Source organism: Ascaphus truei, chromosome 1 (genome assembly GCF_040206685.1).
Source record: "Ascaphus truei isolate aAscTru1 chromosome 1, aAscTru1.hap1, whole genome shotgun sequence".
Taxonomy (NCBI): Eukaryota; Metazoa; Chordata; class Amphibia; order Anura; family Ascaphidae; genus Ascaphus; species Ascaphus truei.
Window position 1 is genome coordinate 183966709 of NC_134483.1, and position 24000 is coordinate 183990708.

Sequence of the window (24000 nt, forward strand, 5' to 3'; positions counted from 1 at the left end):
TATATTAACACTTTCACCGCCAGAGCAATGTGTTGCAGGACCCGCAGTCAGTGAAAGGGTTAAGGAAGATGAGACCAATTACAGAAAGCTGAAGCAGAAGCCCTTGAAGCTGGTGTACTGCATTCAACTCCCAGTGTTTGTCCCATGGGCAAGTAATTTGATCGTTCTGTGCCTGAGGCACTAAAACTATATTCCACAGGGCAGGGAGTCATTGTTCCTGCAAAATGTAAAGCACTGCATACACAGTCAGCGCTATACAAGTAAAACATTTTTTTATCATAATGCATGCAGAGTCTTGATCTGCACATGGTCATACATCTACCAGGTGTCTTAAAACATTGGTTTGTTGAACCTAAAAGTCCAAAATAAGCAATTGTGCTTGGAAAGCTTTTCACGCTTCCAAATACTTCCCAAAAACTTTATATATCAGATACACTACTTGACATTTTGAAGGCAGAAAGAAAAAAACAGAAACAGGTCTGCACCGTATGATAAGACAGCCACTATGGTACTTCAAGACAACTGGAGAGTATTGATAAAGACCAGTCTACAGATCTGTTTAGTCTCAACAACCATGTAGTTAGTGTAGAAAAAAGTCAAGAATGTCTTACCGCTCTTCTTTAGACTTTCCTGAACTAGTAAAAGAACTTCTGGTTGATTCATCTGTGATAGTCATACAAATAAATAAAATAAAAAAGTTACTAGCATAAGGATAAAGCCTTCAAGATTTACAACAAACAGTTCTCAATCTTAAAAACAGCTATATTGCTGCATGGGGACTTTCTATGTCTTGCAACAAATACCGGCTGAAAGTTTTTAATCTTTACATTAACTATAAACTATTAATATATTGGTGAGCAGTATGAAGTATCGTGCCCCTCCATACTATTACTATCAACATCAAAGGGCTGGTGTGTCATGCACAGTAGCATTAAAAACTAGATAAAAAGCTAAACCAATTGAAACATGTATGTCTTAATCAAAAACAAAAATGGGCTGTAGTTTTAAGATCAGTCTTTAGAAATGGTTTTATGTTCTCAGGTTTAATAAAAAAAACTGCATGATCCCCATTTTCCTAATAATTCCCTCTAACACCCTACTCTGACTAGGTCTGCAGTTGATTCTATTTTTACAAATGTTTTCTGTAATATGGGTTATATGTCACTAAATCCTGTGCACAATATCTATATCGCCCCTGGAGGTTGCCACCACTGGATGGTATTGTTTAGTGGAATAAATACATGGGGGGTTATAAAAGGCAAGTAGTGTGTGATTTGCATCAGCTTTTAATGTCACAAACTTAAACATTGGTGGCTATTTTCATTTTTATTCTATTGAACCGGTGAAATCACTGAATCAAAACTTGGACGAAGCACAAACTATAAAATGTCATTATAAAAAGGGTCACTTGGACCAAGTCCTGAAATTAACCAATGGTCTCAGGACAGAAAACGCTGCATTCAGTGTGAAAAGATGTGTGCTTTTAGATATGTTTTATTCTTACATTTTCATAGAAATATATGCCTCTATTTTATTGCACTGAACTCCTGTTTAGATGTGGAACATGTTAAAAGTCAAATGTCATGGAATATGAATTTGTGTAGTTAAGATACGAGGGCTTTTTAAAAAAAACATTTTTATTAAAGCCATGATTTACAGGCTATGGCTCGGTTACAGTCAATGTAACATTTTTACTTAGATCTTGACAAACTTGTACAACCTACAATGTCTGCGATTACCACTTGGCAAGTGAAATTACAGATTAAGCCCTTCACAGCCAGAAGTGCCAGCAACCTTCACAATAAGCTTCTCTTGAATTAAAAAAAAAGTTGTGATCTTGAGTTTAGGCCTATGAAGAATGTTTTACTTACACTAACTGGGAACTGAATGTCTATATTCAAATCAGAGTTTTTGAATCCAAGTCTGCTGCAGGAAGAGCCATAGAATCTTAGTGAGCAGTCTGTGAAACAGAGCAGAACACACAAGATCAAATAGACAGTATAGGAAGTATATATACACACGCACGCACGCTAGAGAGATTTTGCTTAGTATTATATTTAACAGGGTCAAAATTGTAGAGACCATAAACAAGCATGAACACATTTTTTTTTAAATTAGCATCCAGTAATCCAAGTGTCTGAATGTGCCTCTACATGATCTACGCATCCTAGAAATATAAATTATCTGACCCCCAGTAGGTGTGGGAATTGATCTATACTGTACCTGGAAGCTTCTGCTGAATTAGACTTTCCATGGCTCTGACAGCGCTGAGCCTTTTTGCCAGATCTTCTTCATCTAAACCATGCTCCTGTACCAATTTATCAATAGCAGAGCTGATTGCTTGTATCTGAGGTAGCGTTGGTGGCGGTAGAGTCGTCAGAAGTTCTTCTTCTTTCTTTTCCTACAATAATACGTTTACTTTTGCATTTTATATAAAACAATGGATGTCTCTCCTAGGGAGCAGCTGTAGAAAGCCATCCTTCCACGTAATGCTATGCAAAGAAATGCAAAGGTCAAAGACAGACATAAAAGGTCATTTAATGGAATGACTCCTATGGATCACTCCTCTACTCCACCCATATTAAACAATGCATGAAGAGCAACTCATGACTGCATTTAATAAACAAAACGAAAATAAATAAATAAATGCCACCATGAAACTTCAGAAAACAAAAATGGAGAGCACAAGATGGTGCTCACAAAGAATTTACTTGGTTGCACACCACCAGAATTAAAAACAAATTTTAATACAAAAATGAAGGGCTCATAAAAACATATAATAGTATAAACAGTAATTAAAAAGTGTGTATAACGTGAAACGGTTGGGCCAAGAAGCTTCTAATTAGTGACTGGTTGAAAATATACTAGCATTAGAGGCAACAAACAGAGTACATGGCAGTGTAATAATACCATCATATTAGGAGATCTAAGTGGCAAAACAATGCTTGTCCGGTCACAAAAATCACCATAATATTGGGATAATAATGTGACCACCAATTGTAGTCAAGATTTAATAGCCACTACAGAGGAATATTTCAGTTTAATATAATTGTGAGAGGTGAACACCCATAATAGAAAGCAGGTGAACACACTGCTGATTTTTGCATTAGAATATACAGCTCAACCCCATTATAGCGCGATCCGCTACAACACGGACCTGCTTATAACGCGGTCTGAGTGTGGCTCCCGATTTATAAATATCTCCAATGGTTTGCAGCTCTCTCCTCTCCCTGCTTCATCAAGCTGTGTGAACGTGCGCAGCCATCAATTTAACCTTTCGAGCGCAGGAGAGTCACATGACCCGTCTCTGACCAATAACAGGCCAACAGTGAATACATTTTATATAATACATATGCAGGAATCTAACCTATGGCCCTTTATATGCTAGTACCAATTCTCTAGCTGCTACACCACAGGGTTGGTGTGATGAATCTGACTCCATAAACACACTTAACATCTACTGCACAATGCAATCCAATAGTGGTGGTGTAGCAGCTAGATAATTGCTACTAGCATATAAAGGGTCATGGGTTCGATTACTGCATGTGTATTATATAAAATGTATTCACTCTTGGGCTGTCATTGGGTCTTGTGATCCTCCTCTGCGCTCGAAAGTCATGGACGCAGTCTGATGAAGCAGAGAGAGCTGCAGATGCCGGGTAAGTCCTCGCTGATCGTGGTGGCCATTTCATGATCCCGGTTATAACGTGGTCTCATTATGTCGACCCCGAGCACCGCGTTATAACAGCTGTATATTTAATAGTGTTCACCTGCTTTCTATTATGGGTGTTCACCTTATCTTCTGAACTCCCAATTATATTAAACTATTCCTCTATAGTGGCTATTACATCTTGACTACAATTTGTGGTCACATTATTATCCCAATATTATGGTGATTTTTGTGACCGAACTAGCATCAATCTAGGTTGCTTTGCCGCATATACAGGTAAACCCCGTTATAACGCGGTCCTTGGGGTCCACAACCCCAAGACCGCGTTAAAATTTCACCGAGCCTCCTCATTACAGATTTAATTCTCCTCCATTTTGCCGCCTTACCAGTGCTCTCCTCTTCCTGCTGTCCACGTGCTCATATCTCTCGGCTCTGCTCATCTCTCTGCTCTCTTGCCGTCGGCGTGCCATTGTTTTTTTTAAACATTCAATTCAATGCTTTATTGACTACCAGACACAGACACGATTAAACATTAATACATTTTGTACAAAACTTATGCAGGGACTGAACTCGGGACCTTCTGATACCAATGCCTTGCTTCTTACCTCTACACCATAGGCTTGGTGTGACAAGACATAACCTATAAATATATTTATCCTCTACGACACAGTGCCACAGGGTACATGTCAATGTTAAATCTTAAGTCTATTTCTCGCTATCTATGACATTACACAGCTTCTGTGGTCTAGAACTCAACCAACATATGAAAGGGTCCTGGGTTCAATTCCTATATGAAATGGTATAATTAACTTTTTTAATAAATTATTATTTTAATTATATTGTATAATTTATAAATATATAATTCTTTATTATTCTTTATTAAGTAATAATTATTCATCAATCAATAATGATGTATTAATAATAATTCATTATTAATCATTCTTTATGATTATGTATTATTAATAAGTATGATTATTAATTATTATTAACAGTTAATTAACTAATTAATAATCATTACTAAATACTTAATAATAATTATTAATACTTATTACTAAAACGTATTAATACTTAATTATTAATAATTAGTAAGTATTAATAATTGTTAATAATTAAGTATTAATAATTACTTAATAATTATTAACACCCAATTAGTAATAATAATTAATACTTAATTATTAACAATTATTAATACTTAATTATTAATAATTATGTATTAAGTATTATTAATAATTATTTATTAATAATTATTAATTAATAATACTATTATTATTACTTATATTATGATTAATAAGTATGATTATTAATTATCATTAACAATGAATAATTTTTACTAATTAATAAGTAATACCTAATAATGATTAATACCCAATTAGTAATATTAATTAATAAAACTTACTAATTATTAATAATTATTAAGTATTAATAAGTATTAATAATTGTTATTAATAATTAAGTATTAATAATTTTTATTATTAATTGGGTAATAATTATTAAGTAATTATTAATACTTAATTATTAATAACAATTATTAATACCTACTAATTATTAATAATTATTAAGTATTAATACATTTTAGTAATAAGTATTAATAATTATTAAGTATTTAGTAATAATTATTAATTAGTTAATTAACTGTTAATAATAATTAATAATCATACTTATTAATAATACATAATCATAAAGAATGATTAATAAAGAATTATTAATACATCATTATTGATTAATTAATAATTATTACTTAATAAAGAATAATAAAGAATTATATATTTATAAATTATACAATATAATTAAAATAATAATTTATTAAAAAAGTTAATAATACCATTTCATACAGGAATTGAACCCAGGACCCTTTCATATGTTGGTTAAGCAGTCTACCACTAGACCACAGAAGCTGTGTGATGTCATAGACAGCTAGAAATAGATTTAAGATTAACATTGACATGTACCCTGTGGCAATGTGTTGTAGAGGATAAATATATTTATAGGCCATGTCTTGTCACACCAAGCCTATGGTGTAGAGGTAAGAGGCAAGGCATCGGTATCTGAAGGTCCCGAGTTCAATCCCTGCATGTGTTTTGTACAAAATGTATTAATGTTTATTTGTGTCTGTGTCTGGTAGTCAATAAAGCATTGAATTGAATGTTTACAAAAAAAAAATAAAACAATGGCACGCGACGGACGGGCAGAGAGATGACGTGGACAGCAGGAAGAGGAGAGAGATGAAGAGAGATGAGCACGTGGACAGGACAGCTGGAAGAGAGCATAATGCGGCAAAATGGAGCATTTGAGATGCAGGTAAGGCGGCAAAATGGAGGCTTTCAATTCGGGAGCCATGCTCAGACCGCGTTATAACCGATTCGCGTTATAACGGGTCGCGCTATAACGGGGTTTACCTGTATCTCCTAATACGATGGTATCATTACACTGCCATCTACTCTGTTCATTGCCTCTAATGTTGGTATATTTTCAACCAATCACTAATTAGAAGCTTCTTGGCACAGCCGTTTCACGTTAAACACACTTTTTAATTACTGTTTATACTATTATTACTGTGATATGTTTTATGAGCCCTTCATTTTTGTATTAAAGGTTATGTTTTAATTCAGGTGGTGTGCAACCAAGTGAATTCTTTGGAGAGCACTATCTTGTACTCCATTTTTTTTTCATTCATTCACTCAATTCAGTCTGCACGCAAGCAGTTTATCACTACTGTTTACTAAACACCTTTGTCTATTAGTACGGCGACCAAGTTGATCAGCCTTTTTCTGCTTTTTTCGTTTGTCATCATGAAACCCGCTTTAAATATCAGCTGGAAACCATCTTTCTAAACAAAAGCCATTTAAAAACCTGCCACATGAAATCTGCTCTTCTCTGCTAATTCTACTTCCTACACTACTGCATTTCCTTTTTTCTTTTTGGTGTATAAGGAAGGCAGTAGTTACAGGATAGATCTATGTGAGTGCACCATGTGAACCTACATAAATGTATTGTATGTTTGTCTTCAAATGAGGATAGACTTCCCGCTCTTACTCCATTCATTTATATTATTCTGTCATTCATACCATAAACTACCAAGCACACCAAGTTACTATGAAGTTTCACATACTCAGTGTCAGTAGCTCCACCTCTGAATATACTAATACTTTATGCTCCAATTAGCGATTTGGGGTTCAGGATGTCATAAGAGCTATTCAATTAGCAGCTACAACAGTCCAACTTCTTACCGGACCACCAAAATAGGACACTTGGAAGAACCCGCAGTGTCAGCACACTTTATTCACGGTGCTTTATGTTGATCAGCAGTCAAAAATTGTGAATTTACTGGTTGTGGCTTCTACTTTTTGGATTACAAATCAAACCATTTTAAGTGGTTCTATTTCTGGTCTTATATTTTTGTTGTAAGTTTAAAAAAAATTGTAGCCAAAGTAATGTTGACAAGGATTGTGTTCTACTGTATTAAAGCACAATGGTACAGTTTTATTAACTCAATACCCAGTATAGTTAATAAAATCCATACATTTAAGCAACTACCTTGCTGTATTTCTGTGTCACAAATACCATGTATAATCTCGTTACTTCTGGATGTTGCCCAGATTTGAGCTCACCCACGCCCGCAAAAAAAATTGATTATACTTTTAACAAGCACAATTAACCTCCCTTGACTAATTGTTGCAGACACACATATAGGGAAGGAATGTATCTCCGGTAATATAACAAACACTGCAATCAGCAACAAGAAATACAAAAAAATGCACAAAGGGGCGCACTGCCCAGGGAGACAGGTGGTACAAAATGAAAAATATTTATTGTCTAACCAACATTACAAAGAAGGTGTGAACCCTCCATAGAAAAGCCACATCTCTAGGATTCATTTATGGAAAATAAATAAATAATTCCAGGACTGTTGGAGCACACACTACTTTCATATTTTAAACACTGCAATCAGTCTGCGGCTTATAGGACAAGTGTGTAATTGGGCACTACCAAGGAACATAAAAGTGTAATCATTTGATTACCTTTTTTTATGCCATTGTCTAGGTATGCAAAGAAACAACCACTTTCCTGAGGTGCTTTCACTCACTGGTAATAAAATGTACATTATTGTATTCACCACATTAAAATGGGGGACATGTATAAACAAGGTCAGGAGAGTAGCAGTTTCAATGAAGCACAGACAGAACCAGCAGATAATTAGGATTGTGGGTGGGCAATTTAACAGCTACTTATAATAATTACAATAAATACTCTACATACACAAATGAATTTTCAGCAAGTACCACGTGAGAGAGAAGGCTTTATTAGCAAAGGTGATTTTGATCTGTGCTTTACTTTCAGTCTTTAGTCTGTCCAAATGACAAGCTGGATAAATATAGGATTCTTTTCAGAGCCAATAACAAAGAACGGGCAACATGTCCAATTTTCCTAAAGCATCAAATGAGGTTTCAACTAAAAGGGTTTGTCTACTTCTTAGAATGGACTTGTTTTGCCTGCTACCTTTACAACCGGAACTGAAGTCACTCACCTTTAGATTTTTCTTGTGTCTCTTGTCTTTGATATGCTTATGAGCGGATGCTATAGATTCGATCAGCGTGTCACAGAGCTTACATGAATAGGCAGCTGTTGGGTATTTCCGAGGACGCTAAAATATGAATAGATTCAAAATAAGTTACATTTGTAAAAAACATAATTTCAATTGAAAAAAAATAATTATATATAAATATATATATTTTTTTTTATTTATAATGTGGGCTACAAATTTAGATAAAAGTGGCAAAACAATGTTTATTCAAATATTAGTCACCTCCATTGGATAGTTAAGTGGCCAATTAGGGCTCAATAGCAGCAAGGATAACCAATCTGTCCCTAGAAGATTAAAGGCAATGATTTGAGGAAGCAGTGTTTGTGGTATTAAAAGACCGCTTACCCTTTTGAGCCTGTATATACAGTCTCGCGTCAAGCGGTCCTCCGCCTGCTGCAAACCCAGCAATTCTTTATTCGACAGCATTGACTCCTCTATGACAGGGCTGCAGCCCTCCTCATCATGTTCAGACCTGCGGTGTGGTCGGTCATTTTTTGGTTTTACTTGCCTTAAAGAATCTGAGAAATTACAAAAACATGCAACGTTCATTTACCAAAACCATCTGATCATCATTTTAACAAAAACAAGACGCGATTTGACATGCTGCCAAGTTATAATACGGGGGAGTAGCAAAGCTGGTCAAAATCTTAGGGAAAGGGAGGAGAGCAAAATAGCTCATCCTACTTAGTGGCACAGGGACACGCTCTGTCACTCTGGTGAGTCTTCTATTACTATTCTTGCTAACGCTACGCTTATAGTGACGTCGCCGGCAGACTACGGTAGCTGGAAAAAAAATTGAGGTGACTTCCAGCGATCGCGACCAAGCCGTTGCTCTTACTATAAGCGCACGCGACGACGGCAATGCATTTGTTTTGACGCGAGGTCACGTCGCTGTCACCGGCACTATAAGTGCAACCTAAAAAGAAGGTTCTATAACAAATGTCATTCAGTTTGATTCCAAAGCAATTTCCTTCCCTTGGATTATAAAGGCAGTTGTATTTAGCTCACCAAAACCACGCAGTAAAAAACATATTGTAATTGGCCCTCTTAAACATACATATTTTTTATTATGCTGACAACTGTCAGAGGTGTGCATCAGACACAAAAACACCTCCCGCCCCCCCCTGGCCACACTACATTTACCCGGTGTGCTTCATCTCGCTCCCCCCTCCACAAGTTAACTTCAGGGACATGAGGCGCCGAGACACAATGCCCCGCCAGATGGAGGGGCGCAAGGATGACTCCGTCACGGCCGCCGGCATCAGAGCTCCCAGTCGCGTTGCGTTAGTAAAGCATGATTGAGGGCACTGTTGCCGGTCGCGGTGTTGACAGGTTTGTCAGCATGGCCAGCGCCAGAAAACAGGTCATTGGTGTAATAGTAAGGACTATAAATGTGGATGGTAAATGTCAATTATGTATTTACTTTTAAAAAAAAATTTTTCATAATTATTAAATATACTGCAAGATCTAGATAAGTTTATAAACATTATTCTATAACATTACAGAGCTTTAATACTTCATGTTTCATCATCAAATCTACTGAAGTGTGCTAAACAAACTTTTCTTAGTAGTGTAGATCTATTTTACTTAAGGACACTAAGATAAATCGGAGGATTTTGAAGACCTGTACACTATAACTGAATCATAAAAAATAAAAAAAATAAAAAATAAAGAGAGAAGAGGTCAAAGACTTTCCCAATTCAGACAACTCAATTAAAAAGTAGATCATTAATTATCAGAGACTGTGTGAGGGGTGCAAAGTGAAAGAAAATCAATTATAGGAACAATTGCTACAAGTACAGACCAGCAATGTTCATTTTTTCAAACATTAAAAGTGGCAATTATTTAAAATAACGTAATTTCAGTTAAAAAATAAATAAATAAAAGTGGGGGGGGGGGGGGGATGAAAGAACAAAAACAGCCCATAAAAAATGTCCATGTAACACTATGTAAATAAAGCCAGAAGGAAAACAGGATCTTTAAGAGAAAGTGCAGCTACCGATTGTTACTTAGAATGTATTTTCTCCCTCTAGCGAGCCTTTCAGAGAACTACAATATACATTGAAGGTAACAGTTAGTACACATTGTGAATTACAATAAAAGTCAACTCTTAATCTCGTGTAATTTTTTCCTCATTTGTTACATAGACCCTTTCAAAGAGGTCTCGTTGGTGGTGCAATAAGGAGTTAATTACATTCCTTATGGCTTTGTACAACAATAATAATAATAATAAGCTTGCATACTTATATTGTTAAGTTGAATCTCGTAGCGATAATCCGCGCTGTCTACCCAGACAGACCTCTACCTCGACTAAGGCCGTCGCACGTATTGCTAGAAAATACAATCACTATACGAGTGACATATCAAGTTGGTAAAAGCTTAGAAATTCTAATAGCGGAATATACTATGAGGTTGTTGATAAATTACCATGGTAACGGAATGGTAGTTAACATAGCTCAATACAGAGCAACGTCTATTTTACCTGCCGAAGTTCCGTACACATTGGGCTTACTTAGATGACGTCCCCCTTTGCGACGGCAGAGTACTGAGAGGGGAAGTTGGGGAAGGGGGATTGTAGCTGCAGTTATAGGAAAGTCAGATTATGCTACAGTTTTTCCGTTTCCATTTGATTCGGATCATCTATATTAAGTATATTATCTAGAAAGATGTGGGTTTTGTTTTACTTTTCTAATTAAATTCGTTAAAAAAAAAAAAAAAAAAAAAAAAAGTATATTTGAAATAATTACCGTTATAACATTTGTGGTGTGTCTTTTTGCAGGCAATTTTTCCATTAGGAACACCCTCCGTTACCTGTTCTAGATTTTTCTCTCTCGTTTCCATGACTTTGCTATTTCATATCTGGTTGCCAGATATATGTGAGCCATCAGCTTATTTTGTGGTCTATCCAAATGGCTCAACTGGCCTGCAGAGTAATGCATCCCATGGATCTAGAGGAAAGTTAACCCCAAGGATATCCTGTAACGTGTCATTTCCTAGAGACACAGAGCTCTTTGCTACTCCCTCGAATACCATCTCTCCTGGTGCACCTCCTCTTCCATATCCTCCTCCCATCTGGACAAATTTTGGAATAGAGGAATTCATGTGATCATATTTTGTAGATTGTGGATATTAAGCTTTTATGGTCACAGCTACTAAGACACGTCTATGAATGTGAAACTTCACGTAGGGGGCCTTAGTGATAATGAAGTCCCTTAGCTCGAGAAATGTAAAGAAGGCAGAGTGGTGCAGTCCTATTTCTTTAGCTGCTGAATCAAAGCTATTCATTTCATTTTGCTCACACGTTGTGTACTCTGGGTACTCCCCCTTTGTCCCACTCCTCAAAGGCTTTAGTTGACATACCTGGAGGGAAGTCCATGTTCCTCAAAAAGGGAGGTAGCATCCGAGTGTTTGAATTTATCCAGTTTTATTTAAGATTAGGGGAGTCACATGAAATTAGATATTACGATCAGGGGAACTAATAATTTAAGTCTATGTTGGGTAGGAAACCGTAATATATCCAGGCAAGATATTGACAGGTTTCCTCTTAAGTTTTGTAGCATTGAGGGATAATTAGCTGAATATATGGTGAGCTGGTCAGAAAAATACTAAAGTACTCGATAGAGAGGACTTTCACTTACTCATATGGGATATTTATCCCAATTAAAGCCTCCGACTTATTAATTTCAAATTCAGCCAGTTTTTGAAACACTTCAAGATCATTAAAGCTGCAATTCAAGCGGCACTTTGTATATATTAAAACAAAAAGGTTTTTTTGCCGCCGATCGATTCATTCTTCAGTGTTCAATCAGCAAAGATCCTGTTTGCCAGGGTTCACAAAATGGCTGCCTTTTCAGTTTCAAATCGTACAGTCAGTGTAACTCAGCAGCTTCAATGTATTCTTATTTTACTACGGTAACATTATCTATTGTTACAGTTTACAGCTTAAACTGCTTGGAATATTGGCAACAAATCATAAACAGGAAAGTGTCGCAAACATCTTAGGCTTTGCCTATAGTGCCGCCGACACGACGGGTGACATCACCCGTCGCTACCGGCGAAAGTTATGTTTCGCCGGTCGGCAGCATCGCGGGATTCCCGCAATTTGATTTGAAAAATCAAATCTTGCCGGCGGCGGGTTCTCGCGGTGGCTCCGTCGCTTGCACTATAAGCGCACGCGGCGGCAGCAATGCATTTGTTTTTGGGCGACATCGCGTCGCCGTCACTATAAGCGCGGCCTTACTCTGCTTGGGACATGGGCTAAAAACTGCTGTAGAAATCAAAGGATGATCAGTATATTAAAACTCACAAAAAAGAGTTTAAAAAAAAAAGTATTCATCTAATACTACAAAACTGATTTCTCGCCCCAATATAATAATAAAAATAAATAAAATAAAAACACCCCACGTAGGATATTGCATGGATTGCTCCTTAAAAAGTTTAGGTATGGAGGACAGAGACTGGAATGGAGTGTACAGAGTACACCAAAGATCCCTATTAAAGGCGCACCGCAGACCTGAGTGGTATTAGATCATGGTCTATTCGTGCGTCCAAAAAACAAACATCAGTAAAATCAATTTTATTACACATATGATTATAGAAAATTCTTTAAAAACGTGAAGTTTCTTAGTCTCCTCTAGGGGAGAAATATTATGCCTTCATATAAAGTGTATGTAGGACTAACCCGAATGACCCACTGTCAATATGTCTAGTTGACACACTGTCAGTATATCTGTGGTATCAAACGGAAAAGTCTAGATCAAACCAGACCAAGGACAAACTCCTCTTGAAATATTCATCGGGTAAAAGGTATTAATATACCTGTAAATAAACCCACAGTGATAAAGAGGAGATGTTCCAGAGACTGGTGTCAATTGTGGGAGACTTAGAGAGCAGCTCCTAATGCAATTTCAAGGACTCCCCCTTGCCCGGGCGTTATCCGCCATCATATGTGTGGTCACCCTAACTGGCTCAGTTGTGCCTGTATTGAACGTATGGCGGATGTATTAACTGTGGTGTTTTAGATGTACCGAAGCTGGTCGGTGTTCTACCCCGGAAGAAGTCGCTCGAAGCGACGAAACGTACGTCGGGTTTTTAGCCGCCACGGCAGCACACTTAAAGCTTCTTTGAACCTCTACTTGAGGAATATATATATATACTTGCTGATTTCAACTATCCTTAGTAATATATCACGCTAGCTCGCCAAGACAAGAAGCGGATTGTGAATCTCATGTATTCTTTCCAGTGGCACAAGACACTATGTTCATACCTCAGTGAGAGAAATCAATGCTGGCTTTAACGCCTATGGCCACAACATCGCTGTTCTACCTGTGCTGTATACATTTATATCTTGTATACCTCTGTATAGAAGCCACACTGCCTTCAGTATAAAGATACCACGCTGGTTGTATTTAACTCACTGATCTATTTAGGGTACTTACATAGAACACCGACCAGCTTCGGTACATCTAAAACACCACAGTTAATACATCCGCCATACATTCAATACAGGCACAACTGAGCCAGTTAGGGTGACCACACATATGATGGCGGATAACGCCCGGGCAAGGGGGAGTCCTTGAAATTTCAGGAATATGATGTCACGAGACCATATAAATAAATAACAACACGGACTTACCTGAGCCCCGATCATCCTCGCTCTGGCAATCTCTTCTTAAGGCTTTTTTTGTCTTCAAGTTCAGGCACCCCGTCGGCTATACTAACCGAACAGGTCAACTCAAGGCACTCACTGTGACCCCTGGCTGGCCCGGTCATAGTTAGCATCAAAGTAATCACATCTGCCATATATACAAACGGGTCCAACTGAACCACGCACGGGGACCCTGCCCTTTACAAAGGGTGCAGCCTAGGCCAAGGGGATCTCACGTGATCATGAAAACACGATACCGCGAGGCCAGAAACATAATTAAATAAATATTGAACACTGTACCTACTTCCCATACGAGAAAGATCTATCCCAGGCCTCCATTAGTCATTTAGATATATACTACCGGCACACACTGTGGAGGAGGATATAACATTTCAGACGCGATTAGTTACACAGTGCTACCACACGATCCTATCAAGCACAGTACCGTGAAACACCTATAAACACGTCTATTTATACCGTAGAACAATTACCACTGGACGATATTTATACTGTACTTATCCAGATAGGTCCAAAAGCATAACTGTGAGGTGTATTATACCATCACGTTTCCCATTAGGAATTAGATCATTCATGATAATATCAATACTGATACAGGACTACATTTACCAAGTGCCTAGCACCAGTTTTGGCAGTTATCATCATACACCATGCAGGTATGAATGATTTGATCCAGCAAGTAGTATGGACCTAGAGGTACCTACCTTCATAGGAGACCATATCATTACAGATTGATATAGCAGCCTACGTTTAGGAGCTGCTCTCTAAGTCTCCCACAACTGACACCAGTCTCTGGAACATCTCCTCTTTATCACTGTGGGTTTATTTACAGGTATATTAATACCTTTACCCAATGAATATTTCAAGAGGAGTTTGTCCTTGCTCTGGTTTGATCTAGACTTTTCCTTTTCATACCACAGATATACTGACAGTGTGTCAACTAGACATATTGACAGTGGGTCATTCGGGTTAGTCCTACATACACTTTATATGAAGGCATAATATTTCTCCCCTAGAGGAGACTAAGAAGCATCACGTTTTTAAAGAATTTTCTATAATCATATGTGTAATAAAATTGATTTTACTGATGTCTGTTTTTTGGACGCTCGTATAGACCATGATCTAATACCACTCAGGTCTGCGGTGCGCCTTTAATAGGGATCTTTGGTGTACTCTGTACACTCCATTCCAGTCTATGTATCTACTCCCTGGCAGCACGCGACCACACATCTTCACCTGGGGGTTTTGAGCGAGGCAACTAAGATTTCTCAATGGAGGACAGAGAACCAGATAATGTCAATAGAACAGGATGTCACCAGTGAACAGACACAATGTATATGTTTTCTGCTGCACCTATATTCCGCTTATATCCTTGTTTAATCTAATATGCGCCGCTTGTTGTTCAATGACTTGTGCGAACAGAAGGGGTAACAGCAGGCAGCCTTGCTCGTATCATTCTTAAATGGGATCCTGACGGTCAGCATGTTTAGATAGAGGACCTTTGGCGTAGGAGTTTGGTACAGCGAGGAAGAGATGCATCCAAGTCTCTCAGTGCCTCAAATATATAACCCCAACCAATACAATCAAATGATTTCTCAGCATAACGGGCAAGGAGCATGGAGGGGGCCTAGGTTTTTTTGCCATTAATAACAAATTCTAATGGTTCCTTTGGAGTGTTCCCAAAAAGTCAATACTACCTATAGCAATTGTTCATATCACTATAAATTTAATCTGTGGGAAATGCTAACGTTCATTCCCTAAAAAGATATTACAGACTAAGACATTTGGAGATAAAAAGCAAAGGGTGGTCATCCACACATAATACAGAAACCTTAAGCAAAAGGATGGGTCAGTGATATTCATCGACATTATACAGTGAGCTGTTCATTTTTCGAGTGACTAGCTCCAATTTGAATATAACCCATCTTTAACTCCCTTTTAAAATGAACATCAAATTTAAAATGACAAAAGATTGTCTGAACGGTGCAGTGGCAAAAAGAGACAGACGTTTCAGAAGGTAAATATTCCTGTGACCTCTTCTTACTACACCCTTGCACAGATTTTGCATGACATAGGACAGTGTGCAAGATATACCAGTTATCTTTAATATTTGCATTGTTGCAGCTCTTAAAAATAGTTTCCTGCGAGTCAGTAAACCTTAGATTTTCAAACATGGAAGCGATTACTCTCATTTTAGTCCCTTACTGTCCAATCACTTCACTGCAGTTCCCTTGGACTGGACAATACCATTTCCACTTCAGTGAACACCCCCTGTATCAGAGATCCAGTCCTCTCCATGAGAAACAAAAGTGGCAATAGAAATCTCCCACATCCTCCATTGCAGCTTTGTATTGGCACGCGTGACATTTAAAACCCAGAATGTAACGCCAGTACCTGTACCAAGAAGTATCTCAGGAGCCAAGGTGGCCCCTTGAATGCATAATACATTTTAGAACATGGCAATAAAACCATTGCAAGTTATTTTTAAAAAAAAATAGGGGGGTTGGGGGATATCAAGAAACAACCCCCCACCCCCCCCCCCAAAAAAGTCTAAGACGGAGTTCCTCCCACTTCCGCCAAAGCCTGTCCCTATTGTCCTCTTTTCTATTACAGTTGCAGCACTATCATACACACAGCATCATCAACACATGGCCTAGGTCCTATCTAGGATATTTGGTCTCGGCAATTTTGCCGCGTACAAATCTCTGCTGGCATTTATCCTCCACTCATCCCGCAACAAAGACATCTCTCCACCAAGGCAAGCCCCTAACCTTACCCTAAAAAACACCCTAATCTTAACACCTAAAACTTACCCTACAAACCCTATCCTTAACCCCCTACCCCAACCTCTAAAAACACATTAAATTAACTCAACAGCGAAACGGACGACAGCTGAGCAGCCAGTGCTCCCTCAACCGCCTAAAGCCAGCAGAGACTTGGTCGCGGAGAGCTCAAATATTTGATTCCACCCAAGGTCTCCCATTTGACTTCTCCTGCACATTCACAATGTAGCTAATTTTTCTTCCGTGAAACTAAAAAAATTCTGTCGCTCTACTACTAAAACAGGCTCTCATTCTATCACGTCGACTACTGTAACCCTGCTACTGTCTGACCTTCCTGCCTCTCACCTGTCTCCCCTACAATCTATCCTAAACACTGCTCTAAAATCACTTTACGCTCTCCAAAAATCTGTCTCAGAGTCTCACCTGCTGAAATTCCTCTTCTGCCTTCCTATTAAATCCTGTATTAGGCCTCGGGCATGGTGCCTCGGGCCGCGCTAATCCGCGCTCCTGCTCTGCCTCGCCTGCTCAAACTGGAGCTTTTTTGTGTTCTGGCAGGCGAGGCAGTGAGCGCGCTTTGGGGGTGGGGCTAGTCCCTCGCTCATTGGATGCGAGCGGTCACGTGACCGCTCCTCCGCTCCCCTGAGCGGCAAATTTAAAATTTGACTGTCTCCTCAAAATATCTGAGCCTCCACACGCATGTTGAAGCGGCTGCTAAAGCCGTGCTGATGACTGATGCAGGGGGTAAGTGCATCTGCTCAGCACGGCCTACTGTACTATGTCCCAGGCCTTACTTGCATAATTCTCCTCTCTTTTAAGGCTAAAGGATGTCTTCCATCTAACCCTTTTATATCTGAAGTCATCTCATGCCGAAAACCTCTTGAATGCCCTTCCCTTCAATATCTGACTAGCACAATCACTTTCCACATTTGAGGCCCATCATAAAACACTCTTTACTGAAGCATTTGGGTAGATCCGTTGGCTGTTACAGGCATACCCCGCATTAACGTACGCAATGGGACCGGAGCATGTATGTAAAGCGAAAATGTACTTAAAGTGAAGCACTACCTTTTCCCCACTTATCGGTGCATGTACTGTACTGCAATCGTCATATACGTGCATAACTGATGTAAATAACACATATGTAACAGGCTCTATTGTCTCCCCGCTTGCGCACAGCTTCGGTACAGGTAGGGAGCCGGTATTGCTGTTCAGGACGTGCTGACAGGCGCATGCGTGAACTGCCGTTTGCCTATTGAGAGATATGTACTTACTCGCGAGTGTACTTAAAGTGAGTGTCCTTAAACCGGGGTATGCCTGTACTTTACATCTCGTGTGTTTACCTAGATCCATGCAGACACACTTACCATAACAGCCTACTGTCTCAAGTCCTTCCTACTTACCACTTAGACTAAGCTCTTCCGGGCAGTGACTCCTTTTCCAAATGTCTACTTTTATGTTGAAGCACTTATTCCTATTATGTCACATGTATTACTGCTGTAAAACGCAATGCACATGGAAGATGCTATATAAAGATATACATGCATAGTATACAAATCAATACAACTTCAACCACTGCTGAGCAATTACTAAAATATATGTTGCAGCATTTACCTTATTAAGTGTGCAAATAATACCAAACACGAAATTCAGATACTGAGCGTCTAGAACAGATATCTCCCATATAAAAGTATTAAATACATGATTACCAGATCCTCCAGCATGTACAACAGGGATATCTTCACAGGATAGCTCCTTATAAGTCTGTCGCCTCACACCTCTTTCCCCACCGTCTTGCCATTTATTGCCATCTTCTACTTCATGAGCCGAGTCCTTCCTGGATCGGTTGAATGCCTGGCTCTTGGCAGGGGACCAGCGATCTCTCCAGTTCTCCAAATTGCTGGGCGGCTCATCAGCTGTCCACCTCTTAACTGCATCTTTTTGACTGGTGCCTGCCCGGCCACCAGGGCTGCGACTGAGATTCTTGAAAGCATTCTGATGTGGCCCGTTCCTAGGACTGCTACCATATTTTATCGGAATTCCCTTCTTTTTGAGGTCTCTCTCCATTTTCTTGCCATGACCGTTTCCATGTCCTTCATGGCTTTGGCAGCCCTGCTTTATGGGGCTTCTCTTGAAATCATCCTCATCCATCACACCCCGATCTCTGATTTGCCTGGCAGCATCTCCCATTTTTCCACGCTCAGACTGGATTCAGCCCTGAAAATGAACAAGGCAGCAATGTTACTCACAAACAGCAAAAAATATTCATCTTACAATGAAGCCTTTAGGTGTCCTTTAGACATAGCTACATCATGAGGTCTGGCACTCCAGGGGCCCCATGACGCAGTAGCTACATCACAATCATGCACGTTTTTCTAGGAGAGACGTCTGCACCCATGTGGAGGACAGAACGCGATGACTAAGTGGAACGAGACTCCCCTCTGTTCCATCATGGGTAATGGAGCGATGACGTGATTGAGAGCCGGATGTATCATGACACTGGTGCTCCTACCCCATGAAATAGTTTTTACCAGTCGTTAATATCCATTCACTTGAATGAATGGGCAGTAACTATTACCAATTGATGTAGTACTTCAGTAAATAGAGATATAGCATGACATTGCTCCCCGGATAAACAGCATATTCCATTATAACAGAGAATATCAGTGTCCATAGGATTCAATGGCAGTGTTGGTGCAAAATATCACAACATAACGCCCCAGGGGCACAAATCAAGCCTGCTACAGCTGTACCCAACAACAGTCATTAATGAAAGCGGTACAGCAGACTGCCAAACATGCACATTAGGCTGCTAAGAAATGCCATTTTCAAATAATCCCCATTTAGACATTTTTGATCTTGGGCTCATTTAATGACTACATGATGGAACTTTAGCAGCCATCTTAAGAAGCAAAATAAAACATGTACAAAAATGTCAAGTCTGGCCCTCAGAAATGGTGACCTGTCCTAAATAAATACAAAGCCATTAAAAAAAAAAAAAAAAAAAAAAAAAAAAACCCGCCTTAAAATGCAAGTGTTAAACGTTTTTACTACGTCAGTGATGCACAGAAAGATGAATGGAATATACATACAGTATACAGAGGATGCAACCGTTTATTTTAACTGGAGCATTAGCATAAACTTTTTTTTAAAGAATATTGGCACAACTACTCGTTAATTTAATTTTTTGTTACCTTATTCAAGTACATGCCCTGGAGCCAAACAACAATTTTATGCAAAAATAAAATCACCTCCAATAAGGACACATTTGGAAAATGTAAAATACATTGTCAAGAGAAGGAAAACAAAATCATACGTTTAAAATAAATACATTGGGACACTGTAAATGGTGTCGAACATGAAAAAGCAAAAGATCCCAGGGCAAAGTTGTATTTTTGTGCAGTGTGTATTCTAGCCAGCAGCAAACATAGCTCTTCACAGACTCATTGTTGCCTGTATTATTCTGACACTACTCAGTTAGATAGTGATAAGCTGGGAGGAAAGCAGACTTTATCGTGTACTTCGGACTTTATCCCCTGCATAGGACATCTACCAGTACTCTCCAAGGATGCCTTAAAAGCAGTAAACAGTACAGGGTTTAAGAAGTGTGAACATCTTACTTTTCTGCCTCATTAAATAGAGAGCAAATGTTCACATGGTTCGGATGTATGTACCAGTTGTGCCTGCGGAGGATCAGGAATGGAGTATGTATTCAAACCAGTAGGATAGTCGATAGGATTTTATGAGAATTGGAGGGCTTTGTACAAATTCTCACGACAGCAAAACATGATGCAACAACAAGCACCAAATTTAAAAGAAAAGCCAATTAAGACCAATGGAGATCATCTGACATATACAGTGTTTTTTTTTTTAGTGTTTAGTACAGTTTTGCTGCTAAGGGGTGTTAAAACAACCTGGCAGCTATTTCTCCCCAATAAATAAGTTTCTTCCCACCCCAAACGTTCTCCATACTGTGGAACCCTTTAAAAGTCCACAATAAAGCCACATTTTCTCTACTATAAATTGTCAAGCTCTTTACAAAGAATGTAATTGGATACGTCTCTGGTAGCCACAAGTGTTACCTGCTCTAGACATTGTGTGTATAGACATAGGATATAAAAAAATAAGTTTGTCAATCTGAAGAGTGTGTCTTAGGCCTCGGTCCCGCTGCGCTCGGTGGCGCGGGCGTCCACACGCGAGTTCCCCACCAGCAGGGGAATCCTGCGGAGCCGGTCCCGGTCCCCCCTGGCTGCACAGCTTACTACATGCTGTGGCGCGTCAGCCGCTATGGGATACAAGAGAATGGTGATCCCTAGCGTTGACGCCTCACGTGGTGTGGCTGTGAGCCAATGGGGAGGGGAGGCTTCGGGAGGAGGAGAGGCTTCGGGGAGCGGGGAGGAGTGTGGAGTGAAAGTGTGTGTCTGAGTGCGTGCGTGCCTGTCTGTGTATGTGTGTGCCTGAGTGCGTGAGTGCCTGCCTCTGTCTGTGTGAAGACGGTGTGTGTTGCTTTACTTACCCGAGCCGTGGAGGGAGGGGGGGGGGAGGAGAGTAGCGGGTCCCTCCGCTCAAGCCACGCCCCCCCTCCCGCTCAAGCCTCCCACTCCCGCCCCCTACAGACCGCATATCGCGGTCTGTGTATGTCAGCGCCCCGCCTGTCTGCAGTGCGGGCGCGCTGACTCTGGGAGCGGGGCCTTAGCTTAACACCCCTGTTTGAGCAGCACAGGGTGCAGGGTGGGAAAAGACTACTTTTTACAAGCTTCTGTTGTCCTCCCTTCCTATAACCTGTGTAGCAGAAGCAGTGGTGTGTACACACCTGTCATTAACTCATATCCCCCATTTAATCTCCATGACCTCACCCATGAGTATGGCATGTTTGTTACGCATCATTTTAAGTCACGAGGAGGCTTATGAGTGTCTTGTTTCACAGCAGCCACCTATAGTTCACAAATGTAATTCTTCAAAATCGCTCAATTACTATAAAACCTTCATTTTCTTAAATATCATTATGACTTGTTCTCTGATAAAGAAGAGTGTAGAGACACGGTAAAGTGAGTGTCAATGGAATGAATCACTGAACTGGACTTTGTGACAAACATTAAAGCATGCTCTCTCCCAAATTCAGTACTGGAACATTTCTCCCCACCCCCGTCTCACACCTCTCTCCCTTATAATCCATTAAAAACACAGCTGCTAGAATCATCTGCTCTTCTAGACATGTATCTACTTCTGACCTCCCGAAATCTCCCTGCTGGCTTCCAATTCCTATTAATCTCCATACAAGATACACAATTCTCCTCCATAAATCTTTACTCTGATCTCTCATTACACCCTACTCTCCAATTAGGCTGCGTCCATGGTACTCACGCGCAGCATCACTCTCGCCCGTTGCTGGAGCGTTTACATGGCCTGTTTGATTGCTCCAGGGGGGCGTGCGCGGTTCACCCTCATTGGCTGAACCGCGCACATGACCCGGCCGTCGCGTGGGGAAATTACATTTGCATCTTTGTGCCGTCTATGGCCGTGATCATTGCCTTACGGCATTTGCATCACGCCAACCATGGATGCGGCCTTATGCTCGACCCATAGATGTCTCATATTTGCCTTCTACAGTCTCCTCCTATCCCAAGCGTTTTTCACCAATATCTCCCTACAGCACACTTCCACTCCATATTCACCAAATACCTTTTCTTACCATTTTTAATATCCACTAAAAATGCATGATTTTTTTTTTTTTAATTACACCTACCCTACTGACTCCAGATGCACCTGAAATCTCTTGACTGCCTTTTAATAAATGCACTTTTTACTCCGGCTGTGTGTTAAGTCTCCCAATATACCACTCATATCGTAAGCACTTCAGGGCTTTGTTTTATATTAATGTTGACCTGCTGCTCTGGTTTGAACTTTTGTCATGCGCTGCATACTGTAGGCACTATATAAAGTAATGCATACATAACCCCACAACATCCTCTCCAATACTATGAACCATAATGTTACTCACATGTGTTTATGTATCCAAGTCTCCTGATTAAACATTGTTTTTATTTATCAAAGAAATGAATGCAAATGAGCACAGAATGTCTTCAGTATTTGGTACTATTTTTTGTCTCAGACATTTACACGTAGTCCCTTAGGTTCTTTTCATTTTCAGACAAGCACAACCCAAATCTAGATTGCTCACAATACACATCTCTGTATGTGTCAGAGCCAAAACAAGCAGTGTGCAAACAAGAAGCTATGTATATAAAACACAAATGAAACAGATGCACGCTATATACTGTATTGGTGCTGTGTCTCCTCTGCACAGGTGTTTGATTTGAATAGGCTTTTATATTTGATAAACCTAATGGTTTTTTTTTTACTTATTCAGTAAGGAGTCTGATAAAAAAAAAAAACATTGCAACGGTTGGGATTGAAGGGCCAAGAAGTGACGTCCGGCAGGGGGGGGGGGGCAAGTGATGTTCGGCAGGGGGGGCAAGTGATGTTCGGTAGGGGGGGCAAGTGATGTTCGGTAGGGGGGGCAAGTGACGTCCGGCAGGGGGGGGGCAAGTGATGTTCGGTAGGGGGGGCAACCGGGCAAGTGACGTCCGGCAGGGCCTGAAGGGGGTTGAGTGAGAGCAGGGAGGGCCTGAGGGGAAGAATAGAGACCGGGGGGGGTCAGAAGACAAAGCTAGATGGGGCAGACAGAGCTGTGTTTGGTCCCTGATACCCCGCAGTCCGGGGGTAGCTCACTAACCTGGACAAGCCTCTCTTTATGTGTCCCGGCGGCCTCCTGCCCCAGCTGCTCTTGGCCTTCCTCCTGACTCTTATCTGCCCCTCTCCATCTTGCTGGTCGGCTCCCTGCGTCCGGAAGTCGGTCAGTGACACAGGAAGAGATCCCGGCGTGTGGCACAGGAGCCGCCCACATCATAGGCGTCACGTGATTCCCCGGCATGACTGCGCATGCGCGCTGCAGAGTGTGGCTGAGCCCAGGAGTAGGTGCGGGGTGCACGCTGCATCATGCAGGAGTGCCCAACAGAGGGAGAATAGTACCTGCTGCAGCAAGGGAGCTCAGGACAAGCAAAAGAAAACATTACAGCAGCAATGATGGAGAGAAAAGGCAAAGAGCTACATGCAGCTGCAGAATTGTATAGGAGGGGAAAGACATAGTGCAAATCTGTAACACTACTAAGGCCTCGTTCAGGTTGCCAGCTGCAGGAGTTAGAGGGAGGGCAGCAGTGAGGCAGTCTGCTGGGCGATCTGTGTTTATCCCCCAGCAGACTTTTCAGCGTTGGGGAGGGGGCGGGGTTACACACAGCAGGGT

The 24000-nt window shown here is 40.2% G+C and overlaps 1 protein-coding gene across 1 annotated transcript in view; it reads right to left on the reverse strand.

Moving 5' to 3' along the window:
• Positions 1-23597, reverse strand: part of TUT7 (terminal uridylyl transferase 7) — a 64173-nt gene extending 40576 nt beyond the window's left edge. The window contains exons 1-7 of the mRNA XM_075599034.1: positions 23434-23597; positions 18407-18914; positions 8598-8770; positions 8196-8312; positions 2224-2401; positions 1872-1960; positions 612-663 (exon numbers count right to left, since the gene is read on the reverse strand). Of these exons, the coding sequence (XP_075455149.1) occupies positions 612-663; positions 1872-1960; positions 2224-2401; positions 8196-8312; positions 8598-8770; positions 18407-18887 (1090 nt within the window). The 5' untranslated portion in view covers positions 18888-18914; positions 23434-23597. The remainder of the gene's footprint in view (positions 1-611; positions 664-1871; positions 1961-2223; positions 2402-8195; positions 8313-8597; positions 8771-18406; positions 18915-23433) is intronic.
• Positions 23598-24000: the final 403 nt, after the last annotated feature.